Raw genomic sequence first — 19,571 nt, forward strand, 5'->3', positions numbered from 1 at the left:
TGTCCAGAAATGCGCTATATAACTGTAAGCAATTATTATTATTATTATTATTATTATTATTATTATTATTATTATTATTATTATTAATTATGTCAACCTGAAATTTAGAATTGCGCGATGCCTACAGACAATACGAAATGTGAAGACGAGCAGGCAGACAAACCAGACCTCCGATTTCCAGGGGACATGCGCACTCTGAAAGGGGAGGGAGATGTCCACGGTTGACTGAATTCGAGACGACACCTGTTTCTGTCTTTACAAGTCGCAAGCGGACATCGCTTCTCGCCCGAACTCGTCAAAAACATGTTGCTTTCTTCAAAATAAAAGTTGTATTCTCACTGTCAAGTTTTATCTTTAAATATCGACGGCTTGCTGCCTTGGTGTATTTTAATGAGCAGCACCAGATAGTAAGTTGACAGTACACAGTGGCAGATAAACTAAACCCCCAGTTTCAGAAACGTTGCGTTAGTGACGCACTGTCGTCACTGTTATCTGCCTATGAACCGAAAACTCGACCGTTTTGTTGTCTCATTGTTGAATATTGGGTTGTACATGGGTATATATGAACAAGTAATAGGTTAATTCCATGCTGAAAAAAAGAAAACACGTTTAGGTCGTGCAGCCTTCTTCATATAGCAACCTGAACTATGGGAATATATATGTTTTGCAAATTATACAAACACGTTTTTATGGACCAATAAAAATCTAAAATCTGCAGCAGTCTTTCTTGGTGGCTTCGTCTTCAAAATGTCTACTTTTTGGAAAGCAAGTTCGGTGTAGTTGTCAAAAGCGGTGCAGGGGGGAAAAATCTGGTAGTTCAGTTCCCGACAGAAGGGACTGTTTTCTAGTAAATCGAAAAAAAGGTCTCCGCAGAACAAAATATGCACTTTTTCTTAGCTCGTCAAAGCACGTCTGTTACGCCATAAAAGATCTGTGCCAAGAAGTTTGTGTGGCTTAGCAGGATATATACTCTATCATGAGGACTGCAGGAAGTTTGGGATTCTTGCTACATTCGCGAAAGCACATCTGAACTGTTAAGACACTGTTTTCCCAAGACAGACCTGTTGCTGCGCGCTGTTACAGTCTCTGACTACACTTCAATAAAGGCTTTAGTGCCGCAGTCCACTCGCTTCTCGCGATTTGAAGAAAGAAACACAGTTTCCAGTGTTAATGTAGCACACAGGAGCTGGTTATAAACACAGGATCGCACCTCCGGGAGGGGACAAAACTGGGGTAAGTGATGTGATTTCGTTCTTCTTCAATTTGACTCTTTTACTGCTTTTCATGTGGGCAAGAGTGTTGAAAAACAAATTAAGCTTCAGCCAAACTGCCATCCAGTATACAGGCTAGTATACAGATATATTGTGTGGCTTTCTTAACGGTGCGGCAAATGTTTCGGTCTTTTTTTTTACTGTTTTACTGCCTTTCATGTGGACAAGAGTGTTGAAAAACATTCAGCTTCAGACAAACTGCCATCCATCGGCTTTAGTATATATTGTGTGGATTTTGGTCACCAAAAACATTTCTGTTGTATCCACTGCAGCCCCGCAAGACACGCGGGTCTACTAGATTATCGATGACGCATTTCTTTTTGGTATTGTGCCCCTCCCAAAAGTTTTCTGTCAGCATTGGACTATCGCACTATTTAAATAATAAATTATGCAAATTATCGAGCAGTAAATCTGCAAAAACGATCGCAGCGCCAAGTTAGCGTTAGCCGAGGCGTATTTAACCCACTTGCCCGGCTTGTGATACCGGAGCCTCAACAGCGCGTCAGCTTCAGGGGTCGAAACCAAACGAGTTCTGGCAGGAGACGTCTTTCCTGAGTCGCTTAAACGCCTCGCCCTGCTTTCGAGCCTGAAGGACAATAATCTTTACCACCTTCTGCTCTGGCGTCTCCAACAGGGGCAGAAAAATGGACCTTGTTCTCTAAGCCAACAAATAACAACAAACATGGCTCTGGACAACCTAAACCATTTTTGTCAACGTATCTTTTCTTGCTAAAAGGTTAGAAAGTGCCGTTGCAGTTAATTTAACAGTTACTCATTACGAAAAAACGTCAAATCTTCTCACTTGCACAGAAACTGCCCTGGGGAAAGGCAGTCCCAATTTCTCAGACCGGGTATTGGACCTCCATAACAAAATGAAGTAATGGATTATTTTGCAAGGTTTTACAAATTTCTCAAAAAATGGGCAAAATCATGAGCTTTGTGAAAGTACTGTAAAGTTGCCATCTTCTCACTGGCAGATGAGAAAGCAGGGTCTCACCAGGGGCGAGAGTGAGAGTTTGTGTGAACTGGGACATACTGTATAAGCGGCTCTGTACAGAATGAGGCATCGTGGGGACCGGTGTGAATACTTTTGCAAGGCCCTGTTTGTGGGTCGGACATGTGGAAGAGTATGATGAGCTGAATTATCATTTAGAGATCCCTTTAAATTACTGTACTGTATGTTGAGATACAGTTGCAAGAAAAAGTTTGTGAACCCTTTGGAATTACCTGGATTTCTGCATTAATTACTGATCTTCAACTAAGTCACTATAATACACAAACACAATCTGCTTAAACTAATAACACAAGCAATTGGACTTCTTCTTGGCAATATTGAACACATTATTAAGTAATTTACAGTCCAGACTGGAAAAAGTATGTGAGCCCTTGTAATTTAGTAACTGGTAGAACCTCCTTTAGCAGCAATAACCTCTACCAAATGTTTCCTGGAGCTGCTGGTGAGACTTGCTCAAAGGAGGAATTTTAGACCATTCCTCCTTACAAAACTGTTTCAGTTCAGTGACATTTCTGGGATTCGTTGCGTGAACAGCTCTCTTCTGGTCATGCCACAGCATCTCAATTGGGCTGAGGTCTGGACTCTGACATGGCCATTCCAGAACACGAATTTCCTTCTGTTTAAGCCATTCTGTAGTTGATTTACTCCTGTGTTTCAGGTCATCGTCTTGTTGCATCACCCAACTTCTATTAAGCTTCAGGTGACAGGCTGCTACCCTGACATTCTCCTGTAAAATTTCTTGATACAGTTTTGAATTCATTGTTCCTTCTATGAGGGCAAGCTGTCCAGGCCCTGAGGCAGCAAAGCAGCCCTAAACCATGATGCTCCCTCCACTATGCTTCACAGCTGGGATAAGGTTTTGGTGTTGGTGTGCAGTGCTTTTATTCCTCCAAACATAGCATTGCGCGTTTCTGCCAAAGAGTTCAACTTTTCTCTCATCCATCCACAGAACATTGTCATGGAAGACCAGGTGGTCTTGTGCAAACTTGAGATGTGGAGCAATGTTTTTTTTTTTTGGAGAGCAGTGGTTTTCTCCCCTTAACACCATTCTTGTTCAGCGGCAAAATCAAGAGAGTTCTGCAGGTCCTTTAGAAATACTGTTGTAGCCTTTTCCAACTTTATGCATCTCTACAATTTTTCTAAGGTCCTCTGATATTTATTTTGATCAGGGTATGGTTCACATGAACAGCTCTTTCTTGAGAAGAGCAGATGCTGTCAGTAACCAATCTTTGCTCACACCTGAAGAAGGCTCCACAGCCGAAACGTTGTGTTCTCTTTCTTCTTTTTTTCAGCATGGAATAAACCTATTACTTGTTCCTTTGCAGCCTACGCATGCTGACGCAGCTACCCACCTGAACTACTACCAATCTTTGTGTGCCTTTTTTATAGGGAAGGGCACCTCCAACCCACACCTCCAATCTCATCTCACTGATTGGAAGACCTGACTCCAGTTAGCTTTGGGAGAAGTCATCAGCCTAGAAGTTCTCATACTTTTTCCAGCCTGGACTGTGAATGTTTAAATGATGTGTTTAGTACTGACAAGAAGTACAATTGTTTGTCTGCTATAAATTTGGCAGATTGTGTTTGTCTATTGTTGTGACTTAATTGAAGATCAGACCACATTTTTTTGAGTAATTAATGCAGAAATCCAAGTAATTCCAAAGAGTTGACAAACATTTTCTGGCAACTGTATCTTTAAATCATTTCCAGATAACCATATGGTATTTAGGTATTTAGAAATACCTTTTAGATATATCTTTTACAGACACCTTTAAATCATTTGGTGATATCTTTACATCCTTTGGAGATGTATTAAAATCATTCTGAGATATCGGTGTGACTGAGGGATGGCAGACTGACTCCAGGCTGTGACCACACGTGCCACACAAGTAGCAGTTGCCCGGGGTAAAACTCACCCTCAGAGCTCACGAACACCTTCTTCCTCTCTGATCGCAGACGCAGCTCCATCAGCCCTTGAAGATGAGCAGCTCAGTCAGTACTGACAGAGGGATGGTGATCATCTCCCAGGTTTACCCCCAGGGGCAGGATACGCTGCCTGCTTTTGCCCCACAGACACAATCCGTGCTCCCCGCCAGTCACTTCCCCCAGATGTCCTCGTCCCTGAAGAGGTTTCAGAAGGGAGAGCCCAAAGCTCTTGGGGTGAGAGTGAATAGTGCTGTGGGCTCTGCTGGCCCTCTCCAGTGCTTCATGTCTCTCCTGTGTTCATCTGAAGGTGTTTCCCTCTAAACACCCTTGACTTCTTCTCATCAAGGTCTCTCTTGTTCCACATGTTAGTTATGAAGGGAACAAACACATATGTTTCTATGTCCCGTATGGAAACATTGTGCAGGCTCTGTGCTGAAGATTTTATCTATGCCTTCTCTTCCTTTCACTGCTTTTACAGGTGGTCCAGATCATGGTTGGACAGCTCATCCTCATTTTAGGAGTCTTCATGATATTTCAAAGGTCTTTGTCAGTGTATACTGGCGTCCCATTCTGGGGACCCATGGCGGTGAGTGGCTTTTTATATCTGACATTAAAAGAGTCATTATAATGAAGATGTCCCTAAGATGAAGTTGTGAATTAAATATCTAAAAGCTAATGCCTTGATCATCTTTTCTGGTTGAAATAATGGCCCTATTTTAGAATCTGTTAGTTTTCAAATTCTAGTTTTGTACACAAGTTGTTTTTGAAGGTTTTTATATGCTCCCAAACCCTAAATATAAACATATCTCAGACTGTCCAGTGACCTCCGATTCCAGATGGGGATGAAACCTGAGGCAATTTCTCCTGATCATGTAAGAGCAGCTATTGAGATGGACAGAGCACTTGAAATTGTGATGCCTGTGATCCAGTGGTGTTATCACTGTATTTCCCTGTGATGATCAGGGCCAAACCTACTGGATTGCAACTGTGTTATAATAATTAACTTTATTTTATACAGTGCCTTTAAAGGTGGGTTCTCAAAGCGCTTTACAGAATGACAACAATAAATAAAATAATACACAAGATAAAACACAACTACAATATACCACTGAACTCTCTTCACCTCCAAATGCTCATAGATAAATCAAAGTATGTCATCCAACCAAAGACATGGTATTATCACCCTCTATACTTCGGACTTTAAGTACAACTCAAAGTCATGCCACCTGCAAAAGTTCTCAGATGACTCTGCAATTGTGGGATGCATCAAGGGTGGGCAGGAGGAGGAGTACAGAGGACTGGTCAGCAGCTTTGTGGAGTTGTGTGGAGAGAACCACTTGGAACTGAATGTAACAAAGACAAAGGAACTGGTGGTAGATTTCAGAAGGAAAAAGGTCAAACCTACTTCTGTCTACATCCATGGGAGTGGCGTGGAGATGGTGGACTCGTACAAGTACCTGGGAGTGCACATCGATGATAGACTGGAATGGTCTAAGAACATCGAGGCCATCTACAAGAAGGGACAGAGCCGACTTTACTTCTTGAGGAGGCTCAGGTCCTTCAGTGTGTGTAGTAAGATGCTACATATGTTCTTTCTGTCGGTGGTAGCAAGCGCTATTCTCTACGCAGCGGTATGCTGGGGCCCTAGGATTAGAGCAGGGGATTCTAACAGACTGAACAAGCTCATCAGGAGAGCAAGCGCTGTCATTGGGTCTGACCTGGACCCCCTGGAGGTAGTGGCTGAGAGGAGAATGGTGTCCAAACTAGAGGCCATCATGGACAACATCTCCCATCCCCTCTATGACAGGCTTGTAGAAATGAAGAGCACGTTCAGGAATAGACTGATACATCCACTGTGCGACAGGGAGCGCTACAGGAGGTCATTCTTGCCTTCTGCCATAAGACTGTACAACGCATCCACTGTGTGTCTGGGCAGAGGCAACATTGACAGTGACCTGTTTCTGGACTGAACACATCTACACATCCACTGCTACATCTGTTCTTTTCTTTTCCCGTTTACAACCGTTTTTGTGCAATATATGCCAGGGACCCGTGCAATACATTTATATTTATATTATATATCTATATTTATTTCATATGTGCAATATGATTGTTCTGCGTACTGTTCTGTTCTAGTTTGTTCTTTGTGTGTCCTGGACTGTGAGTAACTCTTTTAGTGCACCCCTCACTGTACTAATTGTATTGTATGTATTGTATTATTATTATTGTATCATTCGTTATACTGTGTCTGTGTTGTCTGTGTTAAGCTGCTGTTGCACTGCAGTTTCCCTCACGGGATCAATAAAGTATCTATCTATCTTATACTAACAATATAATAATATAATAACAAAGACATATTATTAGACAATTCCTGTATTAGAGGGTCTGTCCACCTCCACTGGTGATTGTAGCTGCTACATGTTGCTGCATGAAGTCCAGTAGATGTCTAACAGATGTCCAGGAAAGTGTGACTGGTCTTCTCACACGACATGGAATGTGCTTGCTATCCTGTGGGCGAAGCACCTTCTTGTAGTCGGATTACAAGCCCTTTGTTTTATATTAATTGCGAGACACTTTCTGTAAACTCTCCTTTGTCACTTACAGCGGATTTATTTCCCACAGTGAGGTGCACTAAGGAGAAAGCCTGGTCTGCTACTACTTTATCATCTTCAGAAGTCATGGGTCTTAGCCTGTGTTGGGCCATTCCCATTATTTTAGACAGGATGAGTCACTCCTGTGGAACGTGGAACATACTGGACTAGTCTCTGGGTTTTGACAGAGCAGTGAAGATCTAGGAGAAGATCACAAGCTCACATAGTAAAAGAATGATGAAACTGATCCTAAACCTTTTTTTTCTCTTCAGTACATCACCTCTGGTGCTTTAAGTATTGCAGCTGATAAAAAACTGAAGCCTTCTCTGGTAAGTAGAAAAGGACACTTTGTAAATTAAAGCAAGATCTGGGACTCTTGTTCCATCTCCACAGCTGGAATCAAGGCTGGAGTCAGGATTGCAGGAGCTGTAGGCTTGTTGTGTGATTATCACAGTAAAATAAAACATTATTAAATAACACTTGATTATCTAGTATTTGACCTGTCCATTTGAAAAAATGGAAGCCTTTGAAACCTGAAATGGCCTCATGGGTGTGTCTTTTTACAGGTCAAGGCTGCACTATCTATGAATATCGTGAGTGCAGTGGGTGCTGGCATATCAATAATCGTTAACTTTCTTCAAATTCTTTTCGATCATTCCTATTATACAACGGTAAGTTTTTTGTTTTTTTTTCTTTTATTTGTATATTGAGGCATATGATGTCACTAGATTGTTTTTTAACACAACTGCAAGACATTTTGCTTTCTCAGAAGTACACCATTTCAAATCAATTGGGAGTTTGGTCAATGTCAGTTCGTCTAATATTGAAGAAAGGTGGAATGTGGAACTCATCTTAGAGTCTCATATCCCCTTTATGAAGGCTCTAAAATTAGAGACAGTGAATTCCCCTAATTAAAAAGCGGTAATTCTCTATTCAGTTGCACATAGTGCTGTGAGGAAGTGATCTATTCTGGACCAGAAAAGCATATCGTGATTAATGATGAGATGCACATCTTGAACAAAATTGCCTGATACTTCAGTTTCAGGATAGAGGTGATGCTAAGTTCAGCTTATTCATTTGCAATTTGACTCACATCCAGTATTTTACGATAGGGAGGCAGGGAGTGCTCAGCACTGCTGCCTTGCAGCACTGCGGCCCCAGGTTCAATTCTGGATCTGGGGTGCTGTCTGTGTGGAGTTTGTATGTTCACTCCATGTGTGTCCAGGTTTCTCCTGGGTGCCACCATTTCTTCCCATATTACTAAGATCTAATGGTAGGTTAATTGGCTTCTGGGAAAGTTAGACGTTGTGTGAGTGTGTGCTTGTGTGTCAGTGTGTGACCAGTGATGGACTGGCATCCCATCCATTCCACACAGACATTTGAACTAATGTTCAAAATCCTTTTAATGGATGATCATGTTTTTTTATATTTTAAAGTGCATCAATTACACACTCATGAATCCTGTCTTAATATATATAATTTAAAAATGTATCTTGTAGGAGTTTAATTTCAAAGCCATCACTGGAAGTGCCCTAATTCTCTCAGTCCTGGAGTTCTGTGTTGCCATCTCTAGTTCTGTCTACGGGTGCAAGGCTGTGTGCAACAGTGATCCAGCGGTAAGAAAGATTTATAATGATTGTGTGGTTTCACCATTAGCTGGTTATACATTCAACTTCCTTATTCATACACGAGAGGCGTACTGTAAGTAGGTTTTTACTGAACCACAAAAGCAATGACTGCAGTCAGGCTTAAGACTTTCACCCAGGCACATACAAAGAATCTCATTAAAGCAGATTAAGAAATTAATGAAATTAAATTTTCTGAATGAATGGAGTGCAGTAGATTGCCAGGCCTGTTTGTTAAATCTACCTTGTCCTATTGGTATGGCCAAGTCTGAACTAGGATTTTCACTATGAACTCTAATAATCCTCTCTCATGAGAAACTTTCACTTTGGCTGTAGTCCTTGGAGCCTGATGTCAAAAGCTGAAATGAAAACAGTCAATTTTGACAATTAAAGAAAAGGTTCAATTGGACCCATGACCCAGCATTTGGCCATACCTCCCTGTAAATCAACAATTTGAAATATACAGAAGACAGAATGATAGGCAATATTACCAATCAGCCAAGACCTGATCAGACAAGAAAGACATCTGCAGCTGGTGACAGCAAAACTGCTGTCAAGGAAAACCCTGACATAACTGTCAGTGAAACATCCTCCAGAGTGCAGGAGTGAAGGAACCAAAAGCCACAATTCACTGATGACTGAGTAACAGAATTCCAGAGACTGCTGTACAGAGGCAAACAACTCCTTTTACCAAGAAAAGAAAGAACCGCTCGCACAGCGGGGACCAGACTGGACCGACCCTGTTCAGAGGGGTCCAGTCTGGAAGAGCAGGGCGCGTGAGGCCAAAAGAGAACAAGAACTGAGTGTGTGAGAAAGGGTGTGTGTGTGCCTGCCCTGTGAGGATACGTGATGGGACAGGCAAAAGCAAAAAGTTAACCTTACGTGGGTGCAGTCCCCTCTGGGACAGCAGGTGTAAACTCCCCCTATTGGGGATGTCCCTGCTGGTCCCCTTGGGGGGTGTCCAGTGTGCCTTTATAGGACCTGCCCCAGCTGGGGCTCATCTAGAAGCCGGGATAGCTGGGACTACAAAGGCAAGGCGTCGCCCTTCTACCAGGGCTCCGCCTCCACACTGGACACGCCCCTGCCTCATGCCACAGCACCTCAGCTCTCTGACCTCATTGGTACCAATTTCTTTCCATCTTGTCTCCTTGCAGCCTGTGATTGTGATCCAGTACACGGCCCAACCTCAGCCTGTGACCCAGAATGCCAGCGACACCCAATACCAATTAGTGTCAAACACGGATGTGTCCAGTATTCCCAAGATCCCTCCCCCAGCTTATGCGGAGTGATGGATAATTCGCAGTAGCTCTGGCAGTCAGTCAATAGCCCGTGTGTCAGTGTTAACTGAAGACACCAAAGTTTTTCAAGTCTCCCATCATATTTCTCAACCAAAATAACAAAATAGGCCTTCAGCAGTAAGCAGCTTTCAAGCAAAAATAATAATATTTCTTCTACTAGTATACAGGCAATGTTCCTGCTGTTTATGACATTTTTTATAGTATTTGCCTGCATATGTTTCAGTGGTTGTTTTCAATGTTTCATCGGCAACTGCAGGAAGTCTGGTCTCTTCTCTGTTTTTTTTAATCTCATAACTAAAAGTAGTTCTCCCCCCATAACGTTTATTCAAAGTGGAGAAAGTGCATTATCTCTGTGTCAGTCTGGATAGACGAATTCTTTCGTTGGCCAAACCTGTGTAATCAGACTCCTTTTCCTTCGTTTTTCTTGCTGTTTCTTCCCAATCTTGTACCTTTCTTTTGTATTTGGGGGAAATGTATTATGTTATGTTTATAAATAGAAATGTCCTCACAAAAATACAGTTTGCTGGTTATTTTGTTAAAAAAGGGGTAAAAACAGTTTTTTTGTGTGTAGATGAAGCTTTAATATCTTAGACAACAATAGTGGAAAGAGCAGTTCAGTTCTCTGTCGGATTCAGAGTAGTGACAGTATTCAGAGACAGCACTTACTGTACCACAGTCCCCTGGAGCAGGATTTTCCTGCTCGTCTTTGAAACGATAGTACAACTTTGTGTCTAATGCTGTATTATATTTTCTGTGTCATGCTGACTGAATGAGAACAAGTGTACTTTAGATGAGGTCTTACTAGTAAATTGTAAGCATAACTTCCCAGGATTTAAATTCCACACTTTGAGCTCTGTACTTTGCACTTATTAATGTTGAATTTTATTTGCCAAGTGTGGGAACAATCCCAGATTTTGTCAAAACATTTTTGCAACTGCTGTTTAAGTGGGTGCCACTTCCCCTAGTATCATTTAGTATCATCAACAAATGGGGGACATTTGTTTTCGGATAGAATCCAACATGGCAGTATTGCTGAATATTTTTTAGTTTTCGGACTGTGGTACAATAGCCAACACAACTATACTGCTGAATATTGCCAGCAGGGCTGAGACAAAAAAAGTTCTTTCTTTCAAATACTACAACAGAAGAGGGACAGCATAGAATGAAGTAAAGTGTGATAAAAAAAATGAGAAACAGATGAAAAGGACAGGGCAGATAAATTAATATTTCACTGAAGTGTCCAGCAGGGAGCATGTAGGAACATGCCAAGCAGAGTTTAGTTTTCACAGAGAAGAGGCAGTGCCACAAGTATTAGAAGCACTCAGGAAAATGTGGGTTTTCCTCTCATTATGCTTAAGGAAAACAGACTGAGAAAGCACCTGGAGAGGATAATATCCACCTTAGGCAATTTCCGAACATTACATATATCAGTCACCAACATTGAAACTATTAATGGAAAGTGAGATATACTGATCTAAAGCTTCCAATGAAAAATAATGTTCATCTTGGCAACATTATTATCTTCTTGACCAGCAGTTCCCAACGTTTTTCGGGTGCACAGACCCCACTGCGCTTTCCAGACATCTGGCAGACCACCGGACACCACTAGTTCTGTTTCTTGTTTAAATGTCACTTTGTTCAATGTGAAATTGATTGATTCTAATATCGAAGTTTATTGATTAATGATCATCATTTTCGCTAGCGTTGTATATCGCTCTCGTATCCAGCAGTATGCTGGCCCTTTGTTTGTATTGCTTCTGCATAACCTTCAAGATATGCGAAAGTCACAGGAGAGCTGATGTACTGTACTCTCTATTAAACCCATTCCTGCGAGGAGGTTTAGAAGATGTTAAGTTGACCTTGGCGAAAGCAACTTGGCGGTAGCTGCATCAAAACCTATAGATAAGAGCTGGTAGAAACCAGCCTGATTAAAACCTCTAAGGTTATACTGTATCAGCCAGACAGGATCAAGTAAGGGACACCAACGCATCATCCATTTGTCCTGGGGTTGCCATAGTAAATTCCGTAGTTGGCCATAGGTGCCTGTGATGAAGATGAGGAAGACGACGAGCAATATTATGGGATGTTGTCTGATATAATCTAGGAAGGTAGGTGGGATGGCTAAATGCTAATGAAATACTGCACTCTGCAGTGTATTAATACAGTAGAGGTGGGATCTCCACCTGAAAGTGTTTTCAATCCCAGGTGCTTGCTGAGAATTCTGTACTTTATGGAACTCCCGTTATACACAGCGTGAATAAAGAAAGACGATTGTCCTTACGACTGTCTCTGGTCCGATTCGTCTTCGGGACTGTCCTGACTACTTGCCAACAATCATCACAACATGATGTGACAGTGGAACACACCTCCCACTGCACTCAGCGGCGTGTGGGAATGTGCAGCTTCCACACCTGACGCTAATCGGCGCTGCGATTTAAGATCCCCACGCGGCCGCAGACGGCGTTCACGGCAGAACCGGATGTATTCCCCTTATCGGCGGCACAAACTAATTTCTTCGCTTAGAGGAAGAGTTCTCTCCTGTACCAGAGAACCGAACCCTCTGCAGATGAATACACACCGGCAAACCGCACGGAAAACAACACGCGCTCTGCCAGTGCTCAGGCAGCCTCCTATCTCTACCGACACTATCACAATGATAACGCATAATCTGCACTCTTTAAACATATTCAGACTCCTTTAAATACCTTATTCACTACCTCAACTCCTATATTTGCAACGCACAGCAGTGCGTGTGACTGAATAGGTATGTTTTGAGTACTTTCCGAGATGACTGATGCTGTTTCACTGCTCCCAAAGAAGGGATGTCAGGTAAGAGTGCAGAGAGACTTATTCTCCAGGACGAGGTGAGGAGCAGGGTAGTCTGGGAGGACCCTGGCGTACAGCAGCTGCTCCACAAGATCCTCACCAGGAGCTGGGTTAGAGAATGTAAAGGAAAAAGATGTTCCTCTAAAATTGAACAATCTACAAGTGAAACCTCATTTGAGCAATGTGCCACCTTGGCCACCATGTTACAATATTTGGCTGTTCTAGAATTCAGTCAGAATTCAAACTGAACTTTTTTTTTGTCCTCAGTTACTTCATACACCCTCCAAGTCCCACAGCTCTGCAAAGGAATTAGTCATGTTGATCAACTGTTTAGAGCAGTGGCAGCTTCAGCTGACATCTCTAAAACCAATCACTATGATTAAGCACTGTTGTACAGATACATTCTCATTTAGAGGTAGCATATCAGGTCTGTTCTGTTTCAGATTATCCAGCTGATCTAGGGCCAGCTGACAGCTGCATTTTTTGAAATAAGCCATGTTGTGACTTTTGCATATATCTTATGCTTCTAAATAAAGGCCCGTGGTTGAACTCATTGTTTAACTTCCTTCTTGAGCTTACATGCCAAGGAATCAGTCTGCATCCAAATAAAGCATGAGGCCTCCTGTTACTGCTACACTCTTCCCAGAAATGAAGAGTCACAACGGATGAGTCCATAATAACCTCATCTTAAATCTTAAAGATCACTGTCCCAGTGGAAATACAGGACATGTTGCTCCTTAGCTTTCATTACAACACTGCCCTAGTAATTTATTGAACCACTGTCTCTTTGTGTTGTATTCCCATTTTTTATTATATCAAAATACTGTTTTTCTTTTATATTTGCTAGTTCTAGTTTTCTAAACCATTATTTTGATTGCTAGTTTTTTCTTTTAGTCTTACAGATCTTTGGGTAATGGATTTAAGCTGAATTAGCGAATGATACTGTTATTCTTAAGGGTGTTGATGATTCACTTTAGCACAACTCGGGCTAGAAGTCTAGTTTATTCAGCTGTACTTTAGCTGAATAAAATGTGAAACTTCTGTGTAGAAATGGAATGACGACGAGCCTCTCTGTCTTTCCACTTGGATGCTCACTGGCGCTAATGACGGTGATGGTAGGGTAAATTCTCTGACCGATTGCCAACCCCTAAATTTAATACCGTTAGTTGCTGTTTGAAGATGAGTTTTAAATTAGCTACAGAGGGTATTCTGCAGTGTTTGAATTTAAACATGTACCGTGATCTGTTGCTCTGTCTGTAAAAATAGATATCACTCCCATTTCTGCCAAACAAAATCCTTTAAATTGGGCATTCCTGAGGAAGAGGGAGTTGAGATTAAGGCCTTCTACCTTCTTGACCCTTTACATTGGTCCTTGCATCATTTTGCGAAGCCTTGGTCCAACACTAACAATAATAGCTACGTGAGTCACTGATGGAACCTTGTGGTTTTAGGAACTGAGATTTTATCCTTTAGGATGGGCACAGCTACGCATATACTGTACCACACTCATGGGTTCAATCACAGCTCTCTACACTGTGTTTTGACCCTCGTGGTCAAAGTCTAAGGGAGTTCAGCCTAATAGGATGAACTGCAGTGGAGTCTTATTAAGCAACTGGAGAACAAAAGACTCACTTTTCTGCCACAGGTGCAATCCCCTGGCTCCTGATGGATCACCACTTGTCTGGACACAGCTGGATGATCAGACGAGAATAGAGTCGCCTACCCCTATGAGGAATTAATCCAGGACACATAAAGCAGTCCTACTCTCACAAACATGATGGATATTCCATAGCCAATGCCTTGGTAACATCTCTTCAGAGAGCCAGCACACTGTCACTATACATGAGCACCCATCCATCCAATCTCTAACCGCTTCATCCAATGCAGGATCGAAGGGGAGCTGAAGCCTATCCAGGCAAACGACAGGCAGAAGGCAGGATACACCTTAGACAGGACGCCAGTCTGTCGCAGGGCAGACTGACATGGACATACGAACCCTCACACCAGGGCCAGTTTTCCCAGAAACCAATAGAGCTATCAGTAGGTCTTTGGACTGTGGGAGGAAACCAGAGCACCCACACAAAGCCCACATGAACCCTGGGGAGAAGTCCACACATATAAAGTCCACACAGACAGTACGCCAGGTCTGGAATTGAACCCAGGACCCCAGCTCCAAGGCAGCAGTGCTAACCACTGTACCACTCTATACTTGGTTTGAAGGGAGAGTGCCACATACTGGTCCTCTAAAGCCCCTTACAGCAGGAGTGAGGTTTAGTCCAAAAGTTTCCCATCCCAGAATGAACAAGGTGCAGTCCTGCTTCTGAGAGCTGATGAGATCTGGTGACAAGGTACCACCTCACCTGCCCAAGATGGATATGTGTAATAATAATAATAATAATAATAATAATAATAATAATAATAATAATAATTGCTTACAGTTATATAGCGCTTTTCAGGTAATGGGGATCCCCTCCACCCCCACCAGTGTGCAGCCCCACCTGCATGATGCAAATGCAGCCATAGTGTGCCAATGGCCTCCTCTCGTTTGTATCTTGTGTGATCTTAGGTTCTATATAAAATAGTTTCACTGCAGATAAGCACATAAATCAAGGAATGCAGTTTATCTATCTCTTACAAATAGCTCTTCAATACAGTATGTATATAGTGCATAAGTTACATATAATATTACTTTGACTCGAATGCTACAAAGAAACTCCTGTATATACTATCATATTTAATTAATGATTATCAAGGAAGCTTTGATTGTTCTGGAATCATATGCACTTCCAGCACTTCCAGTGTAGATGACTGGGTTCAGTACTTGGTGTGTCTGGCTCTTGCTCAAGACAGGACAGCTGTGAGAATCCACACCGTGCAGCAGACAGTCAACAATACCTGTGCTGCATGACTGTAGCAACCCACTCCTGCTGTGGAATCTGGAGAGTCAGGCAGAGGCTTCTCTGGGAGAGACTGAGTGACGCCAGTATGCTTGCACAACAGCAGTGGTTCAGCCAGGCCACTGTCACTAATCTCTGATCTCAGGAAGTTCTTTTGCATCTGGCAGGGCATTGCGTAAGGTTGTAATATAAATATTTTGGCCTGGGTGATGAAACTATATTCAGGCTCCTGGTTTTAGCATCTGTCTGTATTTCCAGTAAGGTTTCGCTAGCACAGGACATGTCCTAATGTTATTGATAGGTTATGCTGTTCATAATCAACTGTAGCTCAAATGGCTGATTGAACCAAATTAGCACTGCATAGCAGGTCTTTCAGTACCTCCTGTAATATATTCCTTATTTATTTCATAATATCATTCACTCTATAGATATTATGTTCATAAAATATTCACACACATTGTCCAATACTCTCAACTAGACAACAAACAGAAGCAATAAAAATATAAATCCACATTATTAAGTTTATTATTATATAGTGAAAAACGTAGATATTATAAGATTCTACAGTGTACAGGTCGGTTCTTATTAAGAATGAGCACTGCTCTATTTAAGAAGTCATGTGTTAGTTATTTATTAACATACATTGATACTGCATGTTAAACATTGTTCTGAAACTGTTGCTGGAACTCACAGCCATACCTAGCTGAAAAGTGCTCCAGCTCTCCAGAGTTTCTGGTGGAGAGAGCCAAAGGTCAGGAGCTCAGAGGCTACTGGAGGTGTCCAAGGCAGGACAGAGGGTGACGGAGAGGGTGAAGGGACATGGCGGTTGTGAACAGGACTGGTCCGATAGAGCACAGTCTTCAGGGCAGGAACAGACAGGCAGACTGCACTGCTGCCTGGCCAACTGCTGGAAATCTCAGAACCACTGGTCCGGTTCAGGGTGGGAGACATACTGGTAGGCACACCAGGTTTGAGGACAGACCTGGAATTCAGGTGGAATCCGGGAGAGAGAGAGGTCAGTACTGCTGAAGTGACTCAATGACAGAGCACCACACCAGTCACATATCAATGTTGAATTAGAGGGGTTAATTGGTTGAAGGGAGTCGGTGAATCTGGCCCAGTGGAATGTGTCTTCTCATGGGAATGTTCTCATTTTCCCTGGAGACCAAAGGCTGTGGGCAGCCCTTTGATTACAACTTTAATTACACCAAATCACACTTCCATTAGCTCCCACTTACTACCTCAATGGACTGGAGAAACCTGCTCTAGACTCTTCTCATTTACCAAAGAGTTGGGGGCTAGATTACTGTGATTTCACTCTGCTTATAACAGGCATCTGTTCAACTAATGGAATCTGCAATTATTTAAAATTGGTTTATGATCCTTAAACGTTGCAGGTTGTAAAGCACATATCAGATTGTTAGGGTTACAATGAACACCCATTTGCAAGCTCCTAACAATTACCGAAAGGCCTTGATAGCTATTTATTCATTAGACAGCCGATAAGATTACTGACAGCAGCAGCAGAGAATAAAATTAAGCCAAAACCATATATTTTATATTTCATTCTTGAAATGACACCTGTGACCATCCAGCCACTGATCTTCAGGATGCTCTGACGCAGCACAGTATTTCATAGCTGCTCATTCCTTTTATTAATAAAATCTCTATTTCTGACTTATAATTTGGGGAGGGTTAACCATAGAGAGTGATTAGTTAATCAGGACACTGCAAATTCAGTAGGACTAGGTTAAAGTATAGGGGTACAGTGTGTTCTTTGGCAGTTATATCAACAGAAAACAGAAAACAAGAGAGCTGAAGTGTCTGTGGCCCTTGGTATATTCCTGTTATTCTCCAGCGGTGGCATTCCAACAAAATAGCCAACATCTCGGACAAATCCGGTCAAGAACAATCTGCATGCTTCCTGTTTTTCCCAGGCTTGCATACAGTAGAGGAAAATCCATATTTTAACAAGCTAAAGAGGTGTCAGGAAACATAAACACAAGCCAACACAGGAGTTGTAGAAGCTGTGTGTGCTTTGTTACATGTTCTGTCTGTTTTTTTTGTGGTCCTGCTCCCTGGAAGCACTATGGACACGCCCCGTTTTCATTCCCGACTCCCGCATGCTTTTCCCCCTGTGTTGTCCTCACTCATCCCCGGATTGTGTCGTCTGCATAGGGTCCCGAAAGAACGTTTTGTTACATTATGTCTCACCCCGACTCCACCCGATACCTTGAGCCCGGATGAACCCTCTCGTTCGCTCCATTGCTACGCATGGGGTCCTACTGCCTCACCGGTCTCTCTCCATGGCTGGCCCCCGGCTTCCGTGACAGTAAAGGCTATGCACACGCGGAAAGTTTAAATAAATTAGCAAAAGACACAAAGTTTCAGCTGCTGCCCCTTCCTCCAGCATGGACAGGAGAGATGGAGGGGAAATGCTGGGAATGAACTAGAGAAACAGTGAAATTAAAATTTGAGACTAATTGCAGCATCAGATTAAGTTAATTTTTCATTTTGTTTTTCAATTTAAAACTTTCTGTACTCTTGTTACCACAACCGTTGGATATTTTTATTTAGGAGTTATCATGGAAACTGCTCACCACCTTGGGAAAAAATCAGACACCAAGTACAACAGTGATCTCTAAACAGCTTTACTTTGAAGCTTTTGAAATACTGCGATGGTGTGCTACAGCTCATGTTTGAGTTACCTGTGACAGAATGTGAGGCAGAGTAATAGAGAGAATATTTACTGATGGAAAAAAGAAATGCAACATTTTCTGGAATGAGAATACTATAGTTTTAGCTTATGTACTTTCACAAAAAGTTGTCAATGTGTTTTAAGCCCCCTGACCAGCAATACAGCTTGTGCAGTGAGGCACTGCAACTTGCCAATCACACGAAAGCTCGTTAGGTGCACTTTTACCCAACGAGGTCCAGGTGGAACAATGCCTGATCAGGTCACCTTTAAAAAGGCCTTAATTCAAAGCTTAGGTCAATGCAAGAAAAAGGCCACACTTAGTCAGTTTGCTGTGCAGTCCATAATGCCTCGAATGTCACCAGAGGCAAAGGAGAGGGCCATCGGCATGCTGCAGGCAGGCATGTCATGTGCCAGTGTTGCCAGACACTATGGAGTAAGCTGTTCCACTGTGTCCCGACAGCAGAGAAGGTTTCGGCAGACCGGTGGGACAGATGACCGTCCAAGATCCGGTCACCCTCGAGTGACCACACCAGAGCAGGACAGACACATCAGACTGGTCCATCTGAGAGATCATTTCAGATCTGCCCCCCGTACTGCTGCTGAAGCTGACAGCAGACACAATGCCCGCACCAGTGACAGGACAGTGAGGCTCCATGCTGCTGGCCCTCTGCTCTTTCAGAGGCCCTCTGCTCACACCTCCTAGACGTCACACCCGACTGGCTTGGGCCAGACAGAGGCTGCGATGGACTCGTCAGCAGTGGCATCAGGTCCTCTTCACAGACGAGTCACTCTTCCGCCTGTTCCACGCAGACAGGAGGGCCAGAGTGTGGAGCAGGAGATGTTGCGTTGCTTTGCTAGCTGTTGCGTTGCTAGCTGAACTGCTATGTGATGAGGCAGGTGACGGTGACTGCCTTGCCTCTCACGATATAGAAGGGAGTGGCACAGCTTTCTGATCATCAAAGCTTCTGTTTGCCTCTACAGGAAAACTAGGGAACCAAGAGACCAGGGAATTTAAAACCCAGCTAGGACAGACAGATTTGTTACTAACCAGACAAAAAAAAGAGTATAAATAGTAACAAACTAATTAGGAAAAATCATTTGGGAGTTTTCCCAAGCTGGATGAGAAATCCCAAAGGAAAGATCCAGGCCAGTGGAGGCATGCATCCCTGAACTGCCTGTTAAGAAATAAAAGTAATAATCGTAATAAAAAAATAATCACTCCGATCATTCTGGCCATTCAGAGACTTTAGGTACAACAGTCCTCACTTACTCAGTAACATTGCAGAGATGCAACTTCTCTATGCACTTTCAAACACATTTGATAACCAAAAATGATTTTACATCTGATCCTGTCAAAACGGATGCACAAACAAAAATCTGTTTTTTTTTAATCAAGTTTATAAAACAATTCCAAAGAGACAGTG

General features: G+C 42.6%; 1 protein-coding gene across 3 annotated transcripts; it reads left to right on the plus strand.

Moving 5' to 3' along the window:
* LOC148639853 (membrane-spanning 4-domains subfamily A member 4A-like) lies at window positions 1-10,240 on the plus strand. 3 transcript variants are annotated; one of them, XM_088620295.1, is made up of 8 exons: window positions 142-1,233; window positions 3,676-3,794; window positions 4,243-4,446; window positions 4,691-4,798; window positions 7,076-7,132; window positions 7,370-7,474; window positions 8,303-8,419; window positions 9,583-10,240. In XM_088620295.1, exons 3-8 carry the CDS (start codon window positions 4,267-4,269, stop codon window positions 9,715-9,717), a joined length of 702 nt encoding a protein of 233 aa, XP_088476421.1. In that variant the 5' UTR covers window positions 142-1,233; window positions 3,676-3,794; window positions 4,243-4,266; the 3' UTR covers window positions 9,718-10,240. The 3 variants fall into 3 exon arrangements, with proteins under 3 accessions (XP_088476422.1, XP_088476421.1, XP_088476420.1); XM_088620294.1 differs by lacking the exon at window positions 3,676-3,794 and having other exon boundaries at window positions 163-1,233; XM_088620296.1 differs by lacking the exons at window positions 142-1,233; window positions 3,676-3,794; window positions 8,303-8,419 and adding an exon at window positions 1-24.
* The last annotated feature ends 9,331 nt before the right edge of the window (window positions 10,241-19,571 follow it).

Source organism: Lepisosteus platostomus, chromosome 26 (assembly GCF_059453375.1).
Source record: "Lepisosteus platostomus isolate fLepPlt1 chromosome 26, fLepPlt1.hap1, whole genome shotgun sequence".
Classification (NCBI taxonomy): Eukaryota; Metazoa; Chordata; class Actinopteri; order Semionotiformes; family Lepisosteidae; genus Lepisosteus; species Lepisosteus platostomus.